Raw genomic sequence first — 18069 nt, forward strand, 5'->3', positions numbered from 1 at the left:
CGTGGTGAAACAACTCAGACATCTATGGTTCCAAATCTCCAAACAAAGGAATGTAATTTGCAAAAATGTACTTTTAAAACCCATTCATCTGGACACAGAAGTCATTCAAGACCAACCAATAAATTAAGAGGTAAAAATAACTAATAAATAGCAGTCAAGTAACTGTGTAACTAACTTGTTGAGCAAAAATGCTAAAGAACACACACGTTCAGATTGTGATTAATTATATTTGAGTTAAATTCTGGTTTAAAAATTAAAGACTCTGTTCTTGAGATCTCATATCTAATACTTTTTCAATGAATACAAAACTTTATTTTGTTTTGATTAAGCTACTATGTATAAACTTCTTTGCCTGTAAACTTTACCGATTTCAACATGCTCTGACAGATATTAGATTTTTCATCGTTTTTTATGAACTACACAAACCTGAGACATCTTGAAGTAAAGAACTTTAACACAGACTTTGATGAGCAGTATGAGGTATAACACACTTGCCTTGTATGTTAACAGAGCTCAGGGAAGCTGACAGTCAAGCCCATAACTCCTGATGTAACTAGCTTGATCAGTCTGATCACATACCTTTTCACTTTTCTAAGGAAAACCCAGCCCCTGCCCAGCCTGTTGAACTCCACCTCCCTTTATAATACACCTTCACTGACTCAACACACAAAGTTGCAAACAGAAAAAGTGTGTCAAAAAGAGGAAGGGGAAGTATTCATGAGTGGGCGCTGAAAAGATGAGAGGAAATTGTTGTCATTTATGCATTAAAGCACTTCTCTTCTGCTACTAACCTTAATATAGCTCATGTCTCCGGCAGTTGAGTCCACCTTGCCTCCCTTCTCTTGTCCTTCGTGGTCCACACTGGTTGGCTGGCTGCCGACAACAGTTGAAAGATCAGAGATCAACTTTTAGGTACTGTCCATTTTTGGATTCTTTATTGATATGCCTGATAAACTTTCTAGCTAGCTAATAAGCCAACTGACAAAGTGAAAGGCAGCAAGAGAGATGAGGAACAGACTTCATCTCTGTGGAGGTAGACTGTGCCTATGCAAAGCATGGGCACAGAGATACCAATTAGCCTTTGCACTCCTCCCACAGCAATGAAAACGCCCATTTGACTAGCAAATGTTGCCCAAGTCACAGGGAAATGTTCAAACTTCATGAAAGACTGCTTCAGTTATGACTATTGTGACTACTGATAATTCCTTTCAAGTTCCAATTCAAAAGAGGCCATTTATGCTGCTATGCAAGAATAACCATGTGAGACTGAGTGACAAAATTATATTGTGTATTAAAGAGACGTGTTTTCTGTGCCCCAGGTGAGGTTTACCAGTTCAGACCTCACACAATGATCCTTTTCAGTGGCACTGAAGGAAAAGGCTGACCAGGAAATGTTCATCTCCATTTCATACCAACTTTCACACTAGATGTGGTTGCAATTCACAATATATTCAAATTACCACATCACTAGTTGATCATCAGTGATAAGTAATCCTCTGGTTCTCTTCAATTTCATTATCATATTCTGTCTTTTGGAAATTCCCATTTGCACATTGATGACTCTCACTCTATCAGCACAAATAAACACAAAGTATCTTTGTTTTGCAGCTCTATCAAGTCTTGTAAACTGATTGCAACAAACTAGCCTCACAATTTAATGTAAGCTATTACAACTGTCTTTCTTGCAAACAACTTCAAAATTCTATTATGTGGCGCCCCCTAGTGGCAATGATAAAAAAGTCAATGACAGCAATCCAAGAGTCTTCCCCCCCCCCCCCCCCCCCCCCCCTGGTACCAAAGTCAAATGTTTGTCAGTCACCTCTCAGTCTGGCTAATGGTCTCATCTGATCCAGGTGAGGTGCTGTTGGGAGAAACCATATCAGCTGCTGTGGGAGGGGTGCTAACAGGAGTTATAGTTTGGTTCTGATCAGGTGAGTTTCTCAAAGTTTCAGCTGGACCACAGGAGTCAGACTGTCCATTTTCACAAGCCTCTGCACCTGCTGATACAAGAGCCAAAGTTAGTTTATTTATAGACTATCAGTATGAAGTAATGTGAATATAATAGGATATTTCACAATTACGAGTTTCTCTTTTGTAATATTTTGCACTTAATTCAGTTCAAACTGCGTGTAGTTTACAACAAATGAGCATGAACTATAATTACACATATACAGAGAAACCATTTTAACACATTAGTACCACATTTCCCCTCTCTAGGTCATACTTAACCACAATAATCATCATAAAAAAGTTAATTTTGCAACTCCCTTATCCAGTAAATAAAATAGGATAAAGATAACAACAAACAGTAATGCAGGGTTTGCTTACCAAATACAAGTTCAACCAAAATAAACACAGCATAAGGTCATTAAAAACACAAGTGATGTGACTACTTAGTAGCATGTGATCATCTTGCACGATTTAGTAAAGCCTTGTCTTGTCTAAACAAACAGCATACCAAGCCATTCAGGAAATGACTCACTCTGGTTAAGGTGTAAATGCAAACAGTTGAACTGGAGTCTAGCTGACAGCAGGGGGAGAGGAAAGTGAAACAGAAAGATAGCAAGTAATCAGCACTTCAAGTGTAATACAGAGACAGAGGAGGAGGTCTTACCGTTATTTTCTGAGTGGGGCAGATCGGGGAGAGCATCCGCCTCTGGCTGTGTAACGCTGACAGCTTGTGAGTGGGAGCTCAGTGGTACCACTGCGTCTTCCTGGAAAGAAGAAAAAAAAAAGTGCACACACACGCACACAGAAATATTGACAAATATTCAAAAAAAGAGAAAAGGAGTGAAAAGATCAAATAAGCAGCACACTAAACAGCACACACCATATACTAAAACAGCAGGCACACAGTCAATAGAAACAAATCTCTGTCAAATGAGGAGACATTACATAAGTCAACAAAATCTTACAGATGACAGAAAGCACAAAGAGTCTGCCCCATCGTTGATGGGCTGCTGGAAAGACCCCCAATTACTGTCATCCTCATAGAAATTCAAAAGCAAACATCACTTTCATAATGCTAGCATTGATGAGTGATTAAATTGGTTTTATCAACCTCACAGGCATGAAATTAATTAAACAGTGAGCAAGTGGGTAGAATTCATAACATGCAAGATAAGCAAGTGCAAGACGCCAAGATTATAGCTACTTTTCCCTTTCACATCAGTGTGATCGTAGCGTTTCCATCAGTGACAACCTATATTTATTAAAAAAATAAAATTTAAAAAAAAGCAGTTTCTGTACAAGCATGCAGACTGCTGACTGTATGTAGAGGCTGTGAATAATATGTGACGAGCAATTTGGTAGGCAAATGACAGAAGAGGACAGGGAAAGGAAGACAGAGACACTGTTTAATATCTTACATCATAAATTCTTATTTAGTGGAGTAAAAAACTAGAGACAGCCGTCAATGACAGGCAGAAGAAACTGAGATTTCAGCACATTCAAAGCAGTTATTTGCAGCTAAAGACCTTGAAATTTAATAAGTCAAAAGGATCCCTGAATAGGTAGACTTCAATGAAAGTTAACAGAAAGTTACTTCCGTGCAGTTAATGACAGAAATATGCCGACAATGACCTCTGCAAAACTTCAAACACCACAGATTGTCACAAATGCTAGTTGCGTAATTATTATTGCCGTTGACCACAGCTAACTGATGCTGGGTCATCCTGAACTGAGTTTTTTAATAATATGAAGCATTATATTACTTCATTGCAGTCGCATGTGACAGATATGGTTATATTTTCAACTGCAGCCAAATTAAATATTAACAACTTAAATGAACCGTGGAAGGTGCAATAAGCATCAAATCAGCTTAATGGAACCGTGCTGCTGAAGTCTCATCTACTGTTGGCAGAGTTGCTGATGATTCAGTGTCTTGCTCAAGAGATCAACATCAGTAATAGTTGAGAGTGGAGTGGGGAGTCATAGAGGAAAGACAGCCAAAGGAGTAAATTGATTTCACAATCCACATTCTTCAGATAGATGGTTTAGAAAAAAAAAAAATATTTTTAGTTTACTCCCTTTAAAGAAAGCCATCTATTGAATGGCGGACATGTATTCTTAACAGCAAAATCTGAGCAGGTATTCAGACAGGTCACATTACTCTAGGTCAGGGGTAGGCAATTCCAGGCCTCGAGTGCTGGTGTCCTGCAGGTTTTAGATGTGTCCATGATCCATCACAGCTGATTTAAAGGGCTAAATGACTCCACAGTATTTCCGAAGTTCTCCAGAGGCCTGGTAATGAACTAATCATTCGATTCAGGTGTGTTAACCCAGGGTGCGATCTAAAACCTGCAGGACACTGGCACTCGAGGCCTGGAGTTGGACACCCCTGCTCTAGGTAATCAAAGGTTTCAGATGCTAAAGTGTTAGCAACAGTCTCAGTTTTAGCTAGTCAGCTAAGGCGATCCCAAATTCCACGGCAATGCTTTTAGATCTCTTTTAACAGCTACATCTAATGATATAGGACATACTTATGTACCCATTTGTCACATGTGCCATCAAATATGAATTTGGCCATGTTGATTTTAATTAAAAATACATTTGAGAATCTTGATTAAAAATATGTTTCAAGGAAAGAAAACCTGTTATTATTTTTTTTTAAATGGGGTTTCATTCTGCAACATCCCACCAAGATGTATTCTTATTTGGCTTCAGCATAACTTAACATTAGAGCCTGTTAACCAAGTTGTGTCATTTCAAGTGAATCTTTTGATCAAGCATAATAAGAGCAAAAGTTAAAAAATGACCTTCAAATTCAAATGTAGTGAGCACCTAATTTCAATGTACCTGCAAAGGTTGACAGGTCACCTCTGGCTCTGACTCACTACAGGCTGCAGAACCTGGGACAGAGGGAAGATGAGAAAAAAAACAAAGAAATGAGAGGAGAAAGGAGGAGGCTGAGAAAAATGACAAAACAACGAGGCTGATCGCTCAGAACCCAGAGCCCTGTCAAATCCATCCTGGGGTTAATTCACAAACCAACTGCACTGTCGCCATAAAAGGTCAGACAGTCTATTATGTAAAGAACTGAGCTGAGGGAGGGGCAAAGGGGTTAAAATACCATCCATGGCTAAGGTGGCATTAATGACCACACTTGCACACTTGTTTTCTGTTTCTCGGCCTGCCAACCGCTCATGCAGACAGAGGAATGGGGATTACTGTGCTCACTTCATGGCCTCAGACCAGTCACACACCTGGCCATAGAAGGATCTTGAGGAAGAGAGGATTTCTCGTGCTGTGTTGACATACGCACACACACATTCCCTCACTGAACCTTTAGAAGCCCAGGGCCACAACAACCATAGAAGGCAGGGGTCTGCTTAGAATGGCCTCAGAGATTGAGCATCCTTACAGTAAGACAGTGAGCGAGTACTGTACTGGTTCTAAAGGTAGCTGACTCCCATGAATTACTGGGGAATAATCCAGTTTATCTCACACACACGCACAAATAAATCAGCACTCAAAGACAATGGTAATCTGTTAAAAGTTTATCATATACAGCGTAGACTGATTCGTCACTGGAGGTATATGTGAATTCAAGGTCACTGAAAAAAATTGGCATTGTCTGTAAATGTTCTCAAATCAATAATCTGGTTAAACAACCTCCGTGTAGATAACATTTGCTGTCTATAACAACTTCTGCTTGGAAGAACACTTCAGTTAGAGTTTTGCAAATTATCAAATCATTAGCTCTAATTTTAGATTGGAAAAGTTCCCATTCAAACAATTGCTTCAATACTTTCTTGCTAAACATTTACAGGATGTATCAGATCACATTCGTGCTGCATGACGCTAGCTCATATTTCGTTTTTAAACAGTCGACTCTCCTGCATTTAATCCAGAGCTAGGAAGAGGGAGAACACATGGGTCACAGCAAGGCTAGAAAAATACTGAACTATATTTAGCTCTATTTGGCTTGGCCGAGAGGTTCCAGTTAGCTCTGGGCCAGTTATGCTGAACACTGGATATTAAGGGCTCAAGGAAAACTCCTCAAAGGTCTCAACTTTCCTTGAGATAACGAGGAATATTTGTTCTTGTTTAAAGCCAACTCAAAATCAACACCCTGTGAGTCTTTAAAGCGTGAGCAGTTGTCGTTACGCCTAACTCTTGTCCTCACTCACCTCGACCTTCTCCCACTGTGCCCTGCCCAGATTGGGCCTCCACTGTGACAACAGACAGCGGAGTTGATGTGTCCCTCACGTCTCCCTCCCCGCCGCTATCCACCACTGTCCACCTCTCCTCTGCGTCCTCCTCTTCACCTCTGTCTGTTATTTTATCTCCCGTTTCCTCAAGCCTCTCTTCTCTTTGCCCGTCATGTACTTGGCAATTTCTCTCTGCTAGCTCATTCTTAAGGAAATCTTGAATAGCAAATTCCTCGTCCCAGTCCAAGTCATCTCCAACCTAAAAATAAAAATGCAAAAGTGAAATTTGCAGAAGCATTTCAAAACTCACTCTAGTAAAAAAAAGAAAAAAAAAAACAAACATCTGGAGGACTGAAGGTGGCATAGTTACAGTTACAAAAAAAATCTTTTTGATGCCAAGTTTCTGTACAGCTATTGCTGCTTCTGGTCAAACAAACTACACACTTAGGTATTACGAGAACTATCACCATAAAACAAAATACAGTATTTACAGTAAGAAAAGCTCTCAAACATGCCAGCTTGATGTAGAAGACATCCACAGCAGCCTGGTTTAATTCAGGGCTATCCTGTAAAATATCTAAAACTTAAAGCTTATTTGTTATGGACAGCCTGGTCACTGTATGCATGTATATGGTTGCTGTATAAACATATACACATATGCATTTGTGTGAGGTACATCAGCACCTCACATATTCCTTTTTAGAGTAAAACAATGGTGTTGGAATGGAAATGTTCAAGTATGCGTCAGCGTGTTATTAGCAGTGCGTAGGTGTGTGCTTGCATCTGATTCTGCGTGCATGTGTATTTATGTGCGGGGGTGCACATGTCCACTTCAGTCGCCAGCTCGCAGTAAGCTCTCCTCTACCATCTCTACTCCATCTGTCTGAATACAGTGCGAGCTGTCTCTCCAGTGATGCACACACATTGTGGTTACTGGTAATAATGTAAAAAGAGCATACATATATATTATTACATCTGATTATTTTCTAACCCCAGCTGAGAGAGGATTTAAAAAGTGCAAAGTGATCTGTCAGATGGTGTACATCACACTTCAGTCTTACTCATTGAATATGCAAATAATTATGCACACAGACTATAGATGAAGATTTTTTCTAGGAATGGTGAAAGCAAGGGTCTGCAATCGTTTATGGCATAAAACTTAATAAAATAAAGCATAATGAGCCCCATCCCCTGTTTTCTGACCTCCTCTTCTAGTGCAGGTGTCTGGCATGAGGCCTCTCTGCTATCCTGAGGGGTCTTTAGCTGCTCGAGCTCCTCACACAGCTGCCGCTTCTGGTTCTCCTGCTCCTGCACCCTGTATGCAATTACACGGTGTCACGTTAATAACAGCTCAAGCATTATTAGTTTAACAAGAAAAGATGGGGTAGCTACATCTAAACTGTCTGAAGACTTATCCAAGCCCATGCAAGCAGATCCTAGTAGAAAGTACAGCGGACATACTGTACCCAATCCGCAGGCCCATGCAGTGTCCCATTCTGTTGCCCAGGGTGACCAGCGCCAGTTCTCCGACTGGCCCAGTAATGCTTCCTTCAGTCTGTAACAGTCTAGATTTTCAAATGATCCAGAACTAAACCTACAGTGAGCCCTCTGCAGTTTCTTCCCCCCCACCCCCAAACAAGATCACCCTGACAGCTGAGCTTCTAAATCCCAGGTGGACAGTCTGACCAGCTCTCTCCCTCTGGTCTTGTGGTGCACCAGACCAAACCCTGTTATATATCCAAAGGGGACGGCCGTTTCTATGAACACACATCAACAGACACGCGTAGAATGCAAGACAAATCCATCCAGAGTCAGAATACAATCCAGGAATGGCCCAGACCCAACTTAGTGAGGCAGGCCCTCTATGGTCACTGAGGTCAGGATGATTAACGGGTCTTTCCTCCATTCACTACAACAACTGACTGCCCAACTGAAACAGAGCCTGGACAAGCAGAGCCCCCCCTCAGTGACACCTGCAGCGGTCTGAGTACTCTGTGTGTGTGGTTATTTATCTAGACTAATCAAGGTTTTAGAAACACTGCTCAGATGACCCAAAAGTAGAGCTTAGCTAAAATTGACATGTTACCAGGAAAGCACCATGAAGCAAACAAAACCTGAAGTCTTGTAAGCATCCTAACAAGCCTATGCAGATAATGTATGGACTTGAAAGGTCAGCTAGTCTAATCAGCCAACCTTGGGAACTCATTATGTCTAGACTGCATTTAAATCAGTGATTACGCTGCTATGCTTAACCAGCTTGTAGTCTTCATTATCTTCAGTGGTGCCAGTATTACTTTCTAGCAGGATATTTTCCTTTTAGCTCTGCCTATAAGTGTTTAATCCAACCAATGAGATCACGGCTACTCAAAACAACTCCGCCTCAAAAAAAAAAAAGTTTCCCTACCTTAAAAGCAAGTCGTCTTTGATTAGCCGCCACAAGATCCACTGGAATTCTGCTCTCTTACATCGATTTTCCCTGGCATTAATCTTTCATCCACCTCCTCTCTCATACCAGACTCAAAACGAGAACTGCCGTTAGTGTTTAACGGATCGCTCGGTTCTGACTGCCCACCTTTTTTCGCATGCACATCTACACATGAACAGGCAGCGCATACAGCAAAGATGTACTCACCTGACAGAAAGGTGGAGGATCTCAGTGCGGGACCTCCTCATGTTTCCGGCCATTTTGATCAGCTCTTTCTCCAGTGAGTCAGTGTACTGGGCCAGCTGGTCCAGGCTGAGGACCCAGTCTGCCCTACGTGCGTCCAGCTCGGCCTGCACCGTCTGTAGGAAGATGAGGCTGAGGGGTGAGCCTCTCGCTCGAGTAAAAGGCCGCAGATTTAATAGCTGGGTGTCTTTTACGCCCCCAAAAGTTGTGACACCTAACTGACACAAACTCTTTCCGTGACAGCTAGCACGCTGAAGAACCAGCAAAACACACACTGGCACAGCTCAGGTACACTAATGATTTCGGTCTCATTTGGCATGTTTACTGCTTTATGGCAGAACATGGCTAATGAATGCAGAGTGGCAACAATGCAGGAGGAGGGGGGGAAGAGAAACAGAGAGAGAGTGAGCGAGAGAGATACAGAAAGAGTGAAAGAGGAGGGGGAAGTGGGTTGTGCTCACAGTAAAACACTGACTAAACAGCACTGCTTGGATGGGGCCTGTTGGAGAGTTATATAAGTGAGAGCTCTCGAGACCAGAAATGGTGGGTGGGAAGGATAGAAAGAGCAGATAGGCTGTGATAAATGGAAAAAAGAGAGCAACAGGTGGAGGAAGAATAATTTATATAATTTTATGACTCATATTTTAAAAAGTATAGCCATCTGCAGACTTGAATTACTCAGACCCAGAAACGTACACAGACACTTATTCTGTGGTCAACACTGACAGCATTATAGCTAGGCTGATGCTGACTGTAAAGTTCAAAATGTGAATGTGAAAGTGTCTCACCTGAAGACTGCTGTCGCCTTCTGTCTGTGTGTGGTCATCTAACAAAACTCTAACTGAAGTTAAGACAGAGTCGGTTTCTTTTCTGAAGTCCCTTTTCTGAGAGACAAAAGTGAAAGAGGAATACTTAAAAGACAGGATCACACAACCCTCAGCAACTCAACTTCATCTCTACACCTCAAATTCCAAATAGGTGCAGTTAGAAATGAAAACGCTGAATGTTATACAACATAAGAGAGACTGGTTTACCAGTTTATTTATGAGGTTTTTGAACTCCAGTGCCATGTGTTCAGGGGTGGGTCCCTGCAGCATCAGCAGCACCTCCCTGTCCAGAGTCTCATCCAGTGGGGAGGCAAAGCTTGTAGAGGACAAATAGTCAACTCCATGGGGAGCCTGTAGACAGGGGCAATAGATTTATATGAACAAGTCAAAGGCTTTCTTAAAAATTATTACTGCAGAGAAGGTGGTCTCTTAAGTATGCGGCCTGTGAATGGCTGCATCGGATGTTAGGACAGCGGTTTGTGTTGCTTTGCAATGTGTACCGATTATGTGAGACACTCTGGAAAAGACTAATCATCATTCACTATCAGAAGCAAAAGACCAGATACTGAAAACATTGTGCAAAGAAATAAGAGTAAACATCAAACTTCAAGCTAAAACAACACTAGATGGATACATTAATGAAGCAGCAGCAGAAAGCAGGTACAAGTGGCAGTAATACAAGGCATAAAAGAAAGATGAATAAATGAGACAGAGCATGAGAGTGCTGACCTCCAGTGGTGACTGTGCCAGAGCGAGCTCTGTTTGCAAGGATCCCGAGCTGCTCTGGTTCATCCGATAAGCCACTGACAAAGAAAGACTAGCCCTGCAAGAGACAGGAGAAAGGGAATTGATGCTCAGGTTAAGAAAAAGACACTTAATAGAAAAAGTGACGATGAATCTATGTGCACACAAAAGAAAACTTTTCAATCCATTTTGTCTTAGTTGTCCCTCAATCCTCAGTCTAAACATTTAAACTCAAATTTCTATTTTCAGGTTATTTGTGGTTCACTCACCCAGCCAAGTCTGGGAGAATCATCTGCATCTGCCTCTCCAGCTTGTTCTTGTCCACCCTCAGCAGCTGGAGTCAACAACAGATAACGCAATCATGAGTCATCCCAACCCATTAGATAGTTAAAGGCCGTCCGTGCAGTCTACCCTTTCTACACTACAATAAACATGCGGGCCATGAGGCGCGTGTTTGGATAGAGGGCAGGTGATTTCATTCCCACATCTGAACCCAACACACCAAACTGCTAGCGTGTCACTGATGACTAATACAGAGGACAGGAATATGTTGCTGAAGGCTTTTTGTCTTCAGTGACATATTTCTGTCTATAAATAACAAAAATAAATAAATAAATAAATAAATAAATCAAGCAAGGTAGAAACTCAAGAGCTGATAGGATGTTGAGCACACCAACCTCTGTAATGGAAGAGTATTCCTCCACTGCTGCCTTCAGCTCATCTATCTGTCTGCTTTTCTGTATAAGAATGCAAATGACACAAAATGTGGGAGTTTTTTGAAAAAAAAAAAACAACAACAACAAAAAAACAAAAAAAAACAAACACTCATTTTATATCATTATGCAAGAGTCTAAAGATAATCAGCAACAGTAAAATAAAAATTCAACAAGATTAGGTACTGACCTCTACTACCACTGCATCCTTTTCACTAATGACTGCGTCAAAAGAGTGAATCTGCATCTGAGGACAAGAAAAGAGCAGTTACATAATATAAAGAAAGCACAGCAAGTTAAACATGGCAGAAACAGAAATACAATGAGCGCTGCAGATATCATCAAATACAGAACTGAGGGTATATTTGAGTGAAGCACACAGAGAGAGAGATAAAATAACAGTTCAAAATATAAAAGTATATTTTACAGTAAAGGTACCTGAAGGTCAGCGTTAATATCACACAGCTCCGTTATTCTCCTCTGAAGCTCATCTGTCTCCATAGTGACCTTAAAGTTCTGAGGAACCATCAGAGGGGAGTTAGAGCAGCTGGACACATCCTTTCATGAACAAACTTGTGACATTATACTACGCAAGGGGGCTAGGAATTGCTGAGTGCTACTGGTGCGCGTGCAGTAAGGTCATTCGTTTCACTGTGAACTGTGCTATAATCATCACCTCTTCCTGAAGAGAAGCAATCTTAGCGATGAGACTCTGGTTCTCTCTCTCCTGGATAAAATAAATAAAATAAAATCAATATGATAAACATTAAAAAGACATAGGCCTTTATTGTGTTTGGCTCTGTTATATATTCTGAGTGTTTGCCCTAAACTACAGATTACTATTATAAATGCGTCCTCACAAGTTATGGTACATACTGTATACAAACCTGCACATAGCAAATAAATCTTATCATCCAATCAGAAAAGATCTCATTCTGAATATTAACACCAGCTGTCCATATTTCAACCACCTGTTTGCTAAAGAGAAACTGATTTCAAATAAGACATTTAAAAAGATCTCAAACAAGAAAGTGCTCAGTTTAAAACGAAAGAAAAAACTCACAAGTTTCATAAAACTACCATAACTGACTGAAAACTGCTGCAAGGCAGCGGAAAAGAAAATAATAAGACGATTCTATTTCAACACTTTTGACTCACCACATGTTTGCTGTGTGCGGAGGCACGGGCTCTGCCTTCCTCCGTACAGCTCAGAGTGGCCTTCATCTCTTCCACCTCCTCCTTCAACATCTTCTCCTTCTGTGCCAGCTGCTGGTTACTGTCAAAGACGACAAGTACAAATGGACATTACTACTGTGACTGCTCTAATACCGTGTCTGTGTTCTGTATGTTTACATGCGCATAAAAGCATCTTACATTTTTGCTTGATTGTGTAGCTCCTCGTTTTCCTCCGCAAGCTTCTGGTTACTCTCCTCCATGCTCTCCACCACCTGCTTGAGCTTTTTTACCTCCTCCTGCAGCTTTTGGTTGCTCATCTGGAGGTCAGCAACACAGTACACCAGCTCTGATGTTTCACTGAGGAAGAAAACACACAAATACACACATGCAGGCATAATGTATCTTAGCTTTATAGATCAAGGGCATGCGTAGGTGGTCACAGACAAATATAGGCAGTAACAGGTCACATTATAAACAAACACTCGGTATTGCACAAAAAATCTCTTACAATTCAACTCTGGATGCCTCCCCTCCAAATGCCTCCAAGCTTCCTGAGGTCATATTAAACAACATCGACCTCCTGGCTGGGGAAAATAATAAATAAATAAAAATCACAATCCAACATATATTACATCAATTAAGCTCCTGGTGTCACCAACACTGGACCCATACACACAACATAAAGGGTATAAAAAACAATCATGTATGTGATCATATGGAAATTCACCACACAGGCTGTCTCTGAGTTTTACTGATTCCTGGGTGATGTCATCTTCTGTTGGCCGTTCCCTGAGATAAACCAGAGAGGACAACACATTAAGATAAGGTAGTTTTATGATCTTCGCCAGAATTTGGAAGGCACTAACTACTCTTTACTTTATCCACAAACATACTGACAGCATTTTAGAGAGAGCTCTCCGACTGGCACACAGTCAATATTAATATTATAAGCAGGCAACTAGATCGATAGATTCTCTATCTATATCTAAGCAACCTTCGTTGTCAGATGATGATGATGAAGACACCCTTCTTTTCTACTCAGTAACAAGACGCACCAGTAAAAAGATACGTCATGCAGCAGTTACTCTCACTTCATGCAATGTCACTTTAACCAGCCCACACATCAGACTAAGATGCAAAACGTTAATTTTCCATGGCTTCACCTAACAAACTAAATATTTTTTTCTGAAATCCACTTGTGAGTGGATATTTAGTTGTAAGATTTAGCTCATCTTATTCGATACCTAACTTCCTACAAGAATGCCTTAAAGGTGATTTCTTTTTTATATATGGAAATATTAAGCATCAAGTAGATGTGAAGCCTACTGCCATTAGGACACCTTATCAGATGCTCCAGGATGTTCACATTCATACTGCAAATCTCACAATGTCTGATTGGTTTCACCATAAAATTGCAGACCTAACAAATCCTTAGCTTTTTTTTTCTTTTTAAACTGAAAAGCTTTCGACATACATATTTCTGAAATATAACTGTAACATTTTCTAGTACCCATTGTTGCGGCAGTCATCGATCCACTCTCTCATGACAGCATGGTATGTGTCCAGATCAATTGACACGTCTTTGTGTTCTGGATCCAGCATGTTGCAAAGTTCCTCCAATCCGCTATCTTCAGAGCTGCGACTGGTGGTGTGACGCAGATAGTCCACAATATGGGACACATACACTTTCCCTAGAAAAATAATAGGGGGGAGAAAAAAGACCCGTTAGATACACTTTGATGTTCAAGATATAAAAGAACTTTATCTGATCATAAAGCTGAAGACACTCTTTTTATATTCTTGTTCATTTCAAGTTGAGATTTTCTTTCTTTGCACAGTTAAACACCCCCAGATACATTGTGACAGATTGTGGTTATAGGTGTAGGCAGCAAAAGCAGTAACCATAGTGACTGAGCCACAGTTAACTTTTTGGTGGTTGGTTTCACACATTTCTCAGTGCCGACTTTACTCAACAAGCTTCAGACAGTAATCAGAAAAAAGGTCTGCGCACCATTTTTCTGAAAATCACCTGAGTAGCCCGAACACAAGAAGAGACTGCAACCTTGGATTTAATCAGATTTGGTGGTTATAAAAAAAAAGATATTTTTTAGGTTTGTCTAACTGTTTAAAAATGGTTTTATAAACAGAAGAAAGAGGCAAAAAACAAAAACCCCTCTCTCTGTCTATTAATATGCCATCCATGCAGCACCATGAGTCACAGCAGAAAATCACTAACATGTCAGAAAACACAGAAGCTTCTGTAAAAAAGCAGAAGAAACATTTTCACATTCTGAGATGTGAGAGTGGCTGTGAGCAAAAGCAGGCACAAGAGGAAGGCGCAGAGAGGACTGATACTATGCAAATGTTTTAAGCTGAAGAAATGACTTCTGCAGTCTGTACAAAAGAGGCACTGTTGCACTACGCTAAGTAGCGACTTAAAATTCATTGTTAGGCTTCTGTATTGAGCTAAAGGCTAGTGCCTGACTGACTGATTACTGTGCGAGCACATACGGCCGTACCTCTGCGCTGGGTATCACAAGCATGGAAGATGGTGTCGAGCAGATTCTCTTCACAGATGAGACTGATTTCAGCCATATTCTCCTTCCCTTTTTCGGAGGCAACTGAAGGCCCTGAAGAAAACACACCAAACACAGAGAATATTCAGCTGTGTAGCAAAGAAAGCACATGATACATTTTCCTGCAGGCACAGCACGGTGTGTGTGACAGTATAACGAGGAAACATTATCCATTACAGAGTCACAAAAGGAAAGTCACTTCAGAACTACAGCTAGTAATTATTGCTTTCAATTAATAATCTACAGTCTTGAATTTAAATTAAACCGTCTGGAAGCAAAAATCTGAAAATGTTACATAGTTTCTGTCTGAAAACTAGTTCTGAACCAGCACCAGTGACTAAACAAAAGCTCTTGGGCCAAATTTCTGCCACTCTTTCCTCTTACAGCCGCTTCCATCCAGGAATTCTAACTGGCCCGATGTTTGATATGTGGCAAGATTTACTGATTGATTTAGTTCCAGTGCGGAGGAAGAAAGTCCAAACAAAAACAGTGACACCCTCCTCAAGACAAGGACTTAAAGAAATAGTTCATGATTTTCTTGTAGTCACTCCTGCTGTTCATCCCGACTGCAGAGGACCAATGCTGGGCAGGAAAATCCAGAGTGCTCCTTCTCTGACAAAAAGCACTGTGCCAGCAGAGGACAAGGTAGAGATGCTCCAGTACATAACATTACACACTTCCAAAGTGCTAGTTGTTCAAACCCTGTCTGTGATGGCATAAAGAGGGCATTGTGAAGTAAAACACATTAACCTCTAGAGGTACCGCTTTGAGTAACAAAGCCAGCCTCGGCTCTAAGACATATTTTTGCACCGAAGCTTTTCATGTTAATTTCCCTCGGGATGAATAAAATATTCTGATTCTGATTGATGCCTGCCACTTAAAAATCACTTTTTTTATGCTTACTTTGAAACTAAGGATTAGGTAATGTTAATGTACTGTAAACACTGTACTGCATATTTGAACCTATTTTTAAAGATGGGTTAATAAATCAGAATCCAGTTTAACATTTCCCCCATTGTGTATCCTGCACAATAGGAGTCCACAACTATTATATTATACCTGAAGCATGGCAAGGCTTCTGAAGCCCTGGGGCAGTCTGCTTTGCTCGATTGGTAAGCATGCCTTGCTGAGGTCGTTTGTTCACAAGCGGTTTTAATTCAGAAGTAAATCTGCAGTTTGACATCTCCATGCTTTTCTAATCCACAGCTTCGTGACTACAATCATTTTCGAGGATCTTTTGCTGATGTAACAGTTTTTGTGCAAAGATAATTTTTGTCAACTGACAGTTTTAATGATCAGTGAAGCTACTTCTGCACCCTACCTCCATCTCCCATAGACAGTCTTTTCACAACCAGAGCTGGGTAGGGTAGCTCACACTCAGCAGGGTTTGTATTGTCTGCAGAACTGAAGTTGACGTTGTAGGAGAGGGTGCTGCGACTTTGGGTGAAGTTACGAGACAGAGGTGGGCTCCTGCTCGGCCTCTCGCTATCAGGCTGTGCTGACTGAGGTCCTCGTGTGAATGTAAAGTAAGGGGAGTCCTTGGACTGGCCCGTGGGGGTCGAACAATACCCCTGCCACGTTTTAACTTGTCTTAAATCACTTCCATCAGCACATCGCCGCTCCCCCAAAGTACTAGTGATAGTGTATGTGACATTAGCTGGTGTGGAGCGGTTGCATGTAGGAGTGGAAGGTGAGGTTAGAAGGAAAGAGGAATGCTGGGAAGCTGCTCTGCTCGGCATCCCCATCTCTCTCGTTTTCTCCTTCTCCCTGTTGTCTCTATGGAGGGTCCCTTTCTTCAGGATGGCTTCCAAGTTGTGCCTGAGGCCACACTGAGGGCTGTCGTAACTGTTGGAGGACAGTTTGGGAATCTGGAAAGGTGAATTGGGCTCTCGGTCACCGCGCCACTGAATCGTCTGCAGTTTGCGGCAGATGCTGTCCACGGGATTGTGCCGGCGCGACGGCTGAGGTGTGCAATAGTCCATGCTGCTGATGGCGAGGGTGTGATGTTGGTTTCCTGGCTAGAGGAGAGGCTGAAGTCTGAAAAAAGGACAAGAAAGTACCGTTTTGATAAAAATGAATTAAAATAGAACCTTGCAATATCAAACACAGGTTTTTCAGCAGGGAAACCACAAACACTGAGCAGCATAACACCATGAAGCACTGGATAAATAGCACATTCACCACGTATATGACAGCTTATCTTTGGTTGGACTAACTCCAAGGTTAGAAGCAGATAATGGGCAAATAGAACTACAGCGTGAATAGTGTTATATAAGAACGACTGGGGATTTTTTTTCTTGTTTTTTGGAGGAACCAAATAACAAAAATGAGCTATGTGATCATTCAAGTTATCCAAATATTTAGAGGTTCAGTGTTAGGAAGGGTAAATAAGCAGGAAGATATCTTTTAAAGGGAATGAGTAATCTATTAAAATTAACTAAAAGCCCAAATAGTTTAATAAGGCATGAATGTAACAGGAGGATATACAGTGTTATATACCAACCAGTCTACAAGGCTGTAAAACGGTAGCATCTCATGATGCGAACAGATTCAAACAAATGTGTTCAGATTCGATGATTCACCTACTTTGGCGCACAGGTGTGAGAACGAGCCAATTAGTTCCAGAGTTAGCTTGAGATTTTAAAAAAAAAATACACAAAAGCGGGTTTTTTTTGTCTCTGTGTGTGTTTTTAGCAAAGCTTTCAGGTTTGTTTGTTTTGTTCTTTTAATACACCCCGTTTCATTTAAGTTTAAAAGTGGGCGTCACTTAATTATACTAAATCTATAGAACGAGCTACTAATTGTACGCATATCTATGTAAAAAAAACTGTGCTATAGGAACATTTAAAGTCAGTCATGCACATGCAAACCTCTTTAAATATCCTTGTTCAATATTCATACATATGCAGATATTTGTTACCTTTTTAATCTCGTATGATCGAATCCGCCACAAAATGTTTGGCCAACTGTCCAGATGCTCAAGCTGAGCACGCGCACAGGTAGTTGGAAGCTCGAGGCAGAAGGAGTTAAAACGTCGGTGGGTGTTTCTGACTCTAAAAAGTGAGTCAGCACCCCCTCCCTGTGGTTTCAAGGGGATACAGCACTCAGTGTAGCAGGCTAACAGTACGTTAGTCTCGCTTTATAGTCATTCCTTTAATTGTGTCCCACAAGCCTACTCCCCTCCACACTCAGACACAGTCCTATAACCTTATT

At 41.1% G+C, this 18069-nt stretch overlaps 1 protein-coding gene across 5 annotated transcripts in view; it reads right to left on the bottom strand.

The window, feature by feature from the left end:
* Positions 1-18069, bottom strand: part of lrmp (lymphoid-restricted membrane protein) — a 29591-nt gene that overhangs the window by 10288 nt on the left and 1234 nt on the right. For 2 of the 5 annotated variants that reach the window (XM_013908792.1, XM_013908791.1), the window contains exons 1-23: positions 17777-17919; positions 16178-16893; positions 14800-14910; positions 13791-13971; positions 13008-13069; positions 12789-12864; positions 12479-12637; positions 12263-12380; positions 11781-11831; positions 11543-11620; positions 11295-11351; positions 11069-11128; positions 10661-10725; positions 10377-10470; positions 9855-9998; positions 9609-9704; positions 8785-8936; positions 7356-7467; positions 6132-6411; positions 4798-4850; positions 2615-2714; positions 1820-2000; positions 792-873 (exon numbers count right to left, since the gene is read on the bottom strand). In XM_013908792.1, coding sequence (XP_013764246.1) covers positions 792-873; positions 1820-2000; positions 2615-2714; positions 4798-4850; positions 6132-6411; positions 7356-7467; positions 8785-8936; positions 9609-9704; positions 9855-9998; positions 10377-10470; positions 10661-10725; positions 11069-11128; positions 11295-11351; positions 11543-11620; positions 11781-11831; positions 12263-12380; positions 12479-12637; positions 12789-12864; positions 13008-13069; positions 13791-13971; positions 14800-14910; positions 16178-16838 — 2973 coding nt within the window. In that variant the 5' untranslated portion in view covers positions 16839-16893; positions 17777-17919. Of the gene's footprint in view, positions 1-791; positions 874-1819; positions 2001-2614; positions 2715-4797; positions 4851-6131; positions 6412-7355; positions 7468-8784; positions 8937-9608; positions 9705-9854; positions 9999-10376; positions 10471-10660; positions 10726-11068; positions 11129-11294; positions 11352-11542; positions 11621-11780; positions 11832-12262; positions 12381-12478; positions 12638-12788; positions 12865-13007; positions 13070-13790; positions 13972-14799; positions 14911-16177; positions 16894-17359; positions 17404-17776; positions 17921-18069 lie in introns of those variants that run through there. The other 3 variants (XM_013908790.1, XM_013908789.1, XM_013908788.1) reach the window with 3 other exon arrangements.

The sequence above is a fragment of the Pundamilia nyererei genome, unplaced genomic scaffold, assembly GCF_000239375.1.
Source record: "Pundamilia nyererei isolate P.nyererei 1_Seehausen unplaced genomic scaffold, PunNye1.0 scaffold00014, whole genome shotgun sequence".
Classification (NCBI taxonomy): Eukaryota; Metazoa; Chordata; class Actinopteri; order Cichliformes; family Cichlidae; genus Pundamilia; species Pundamilia nyererei.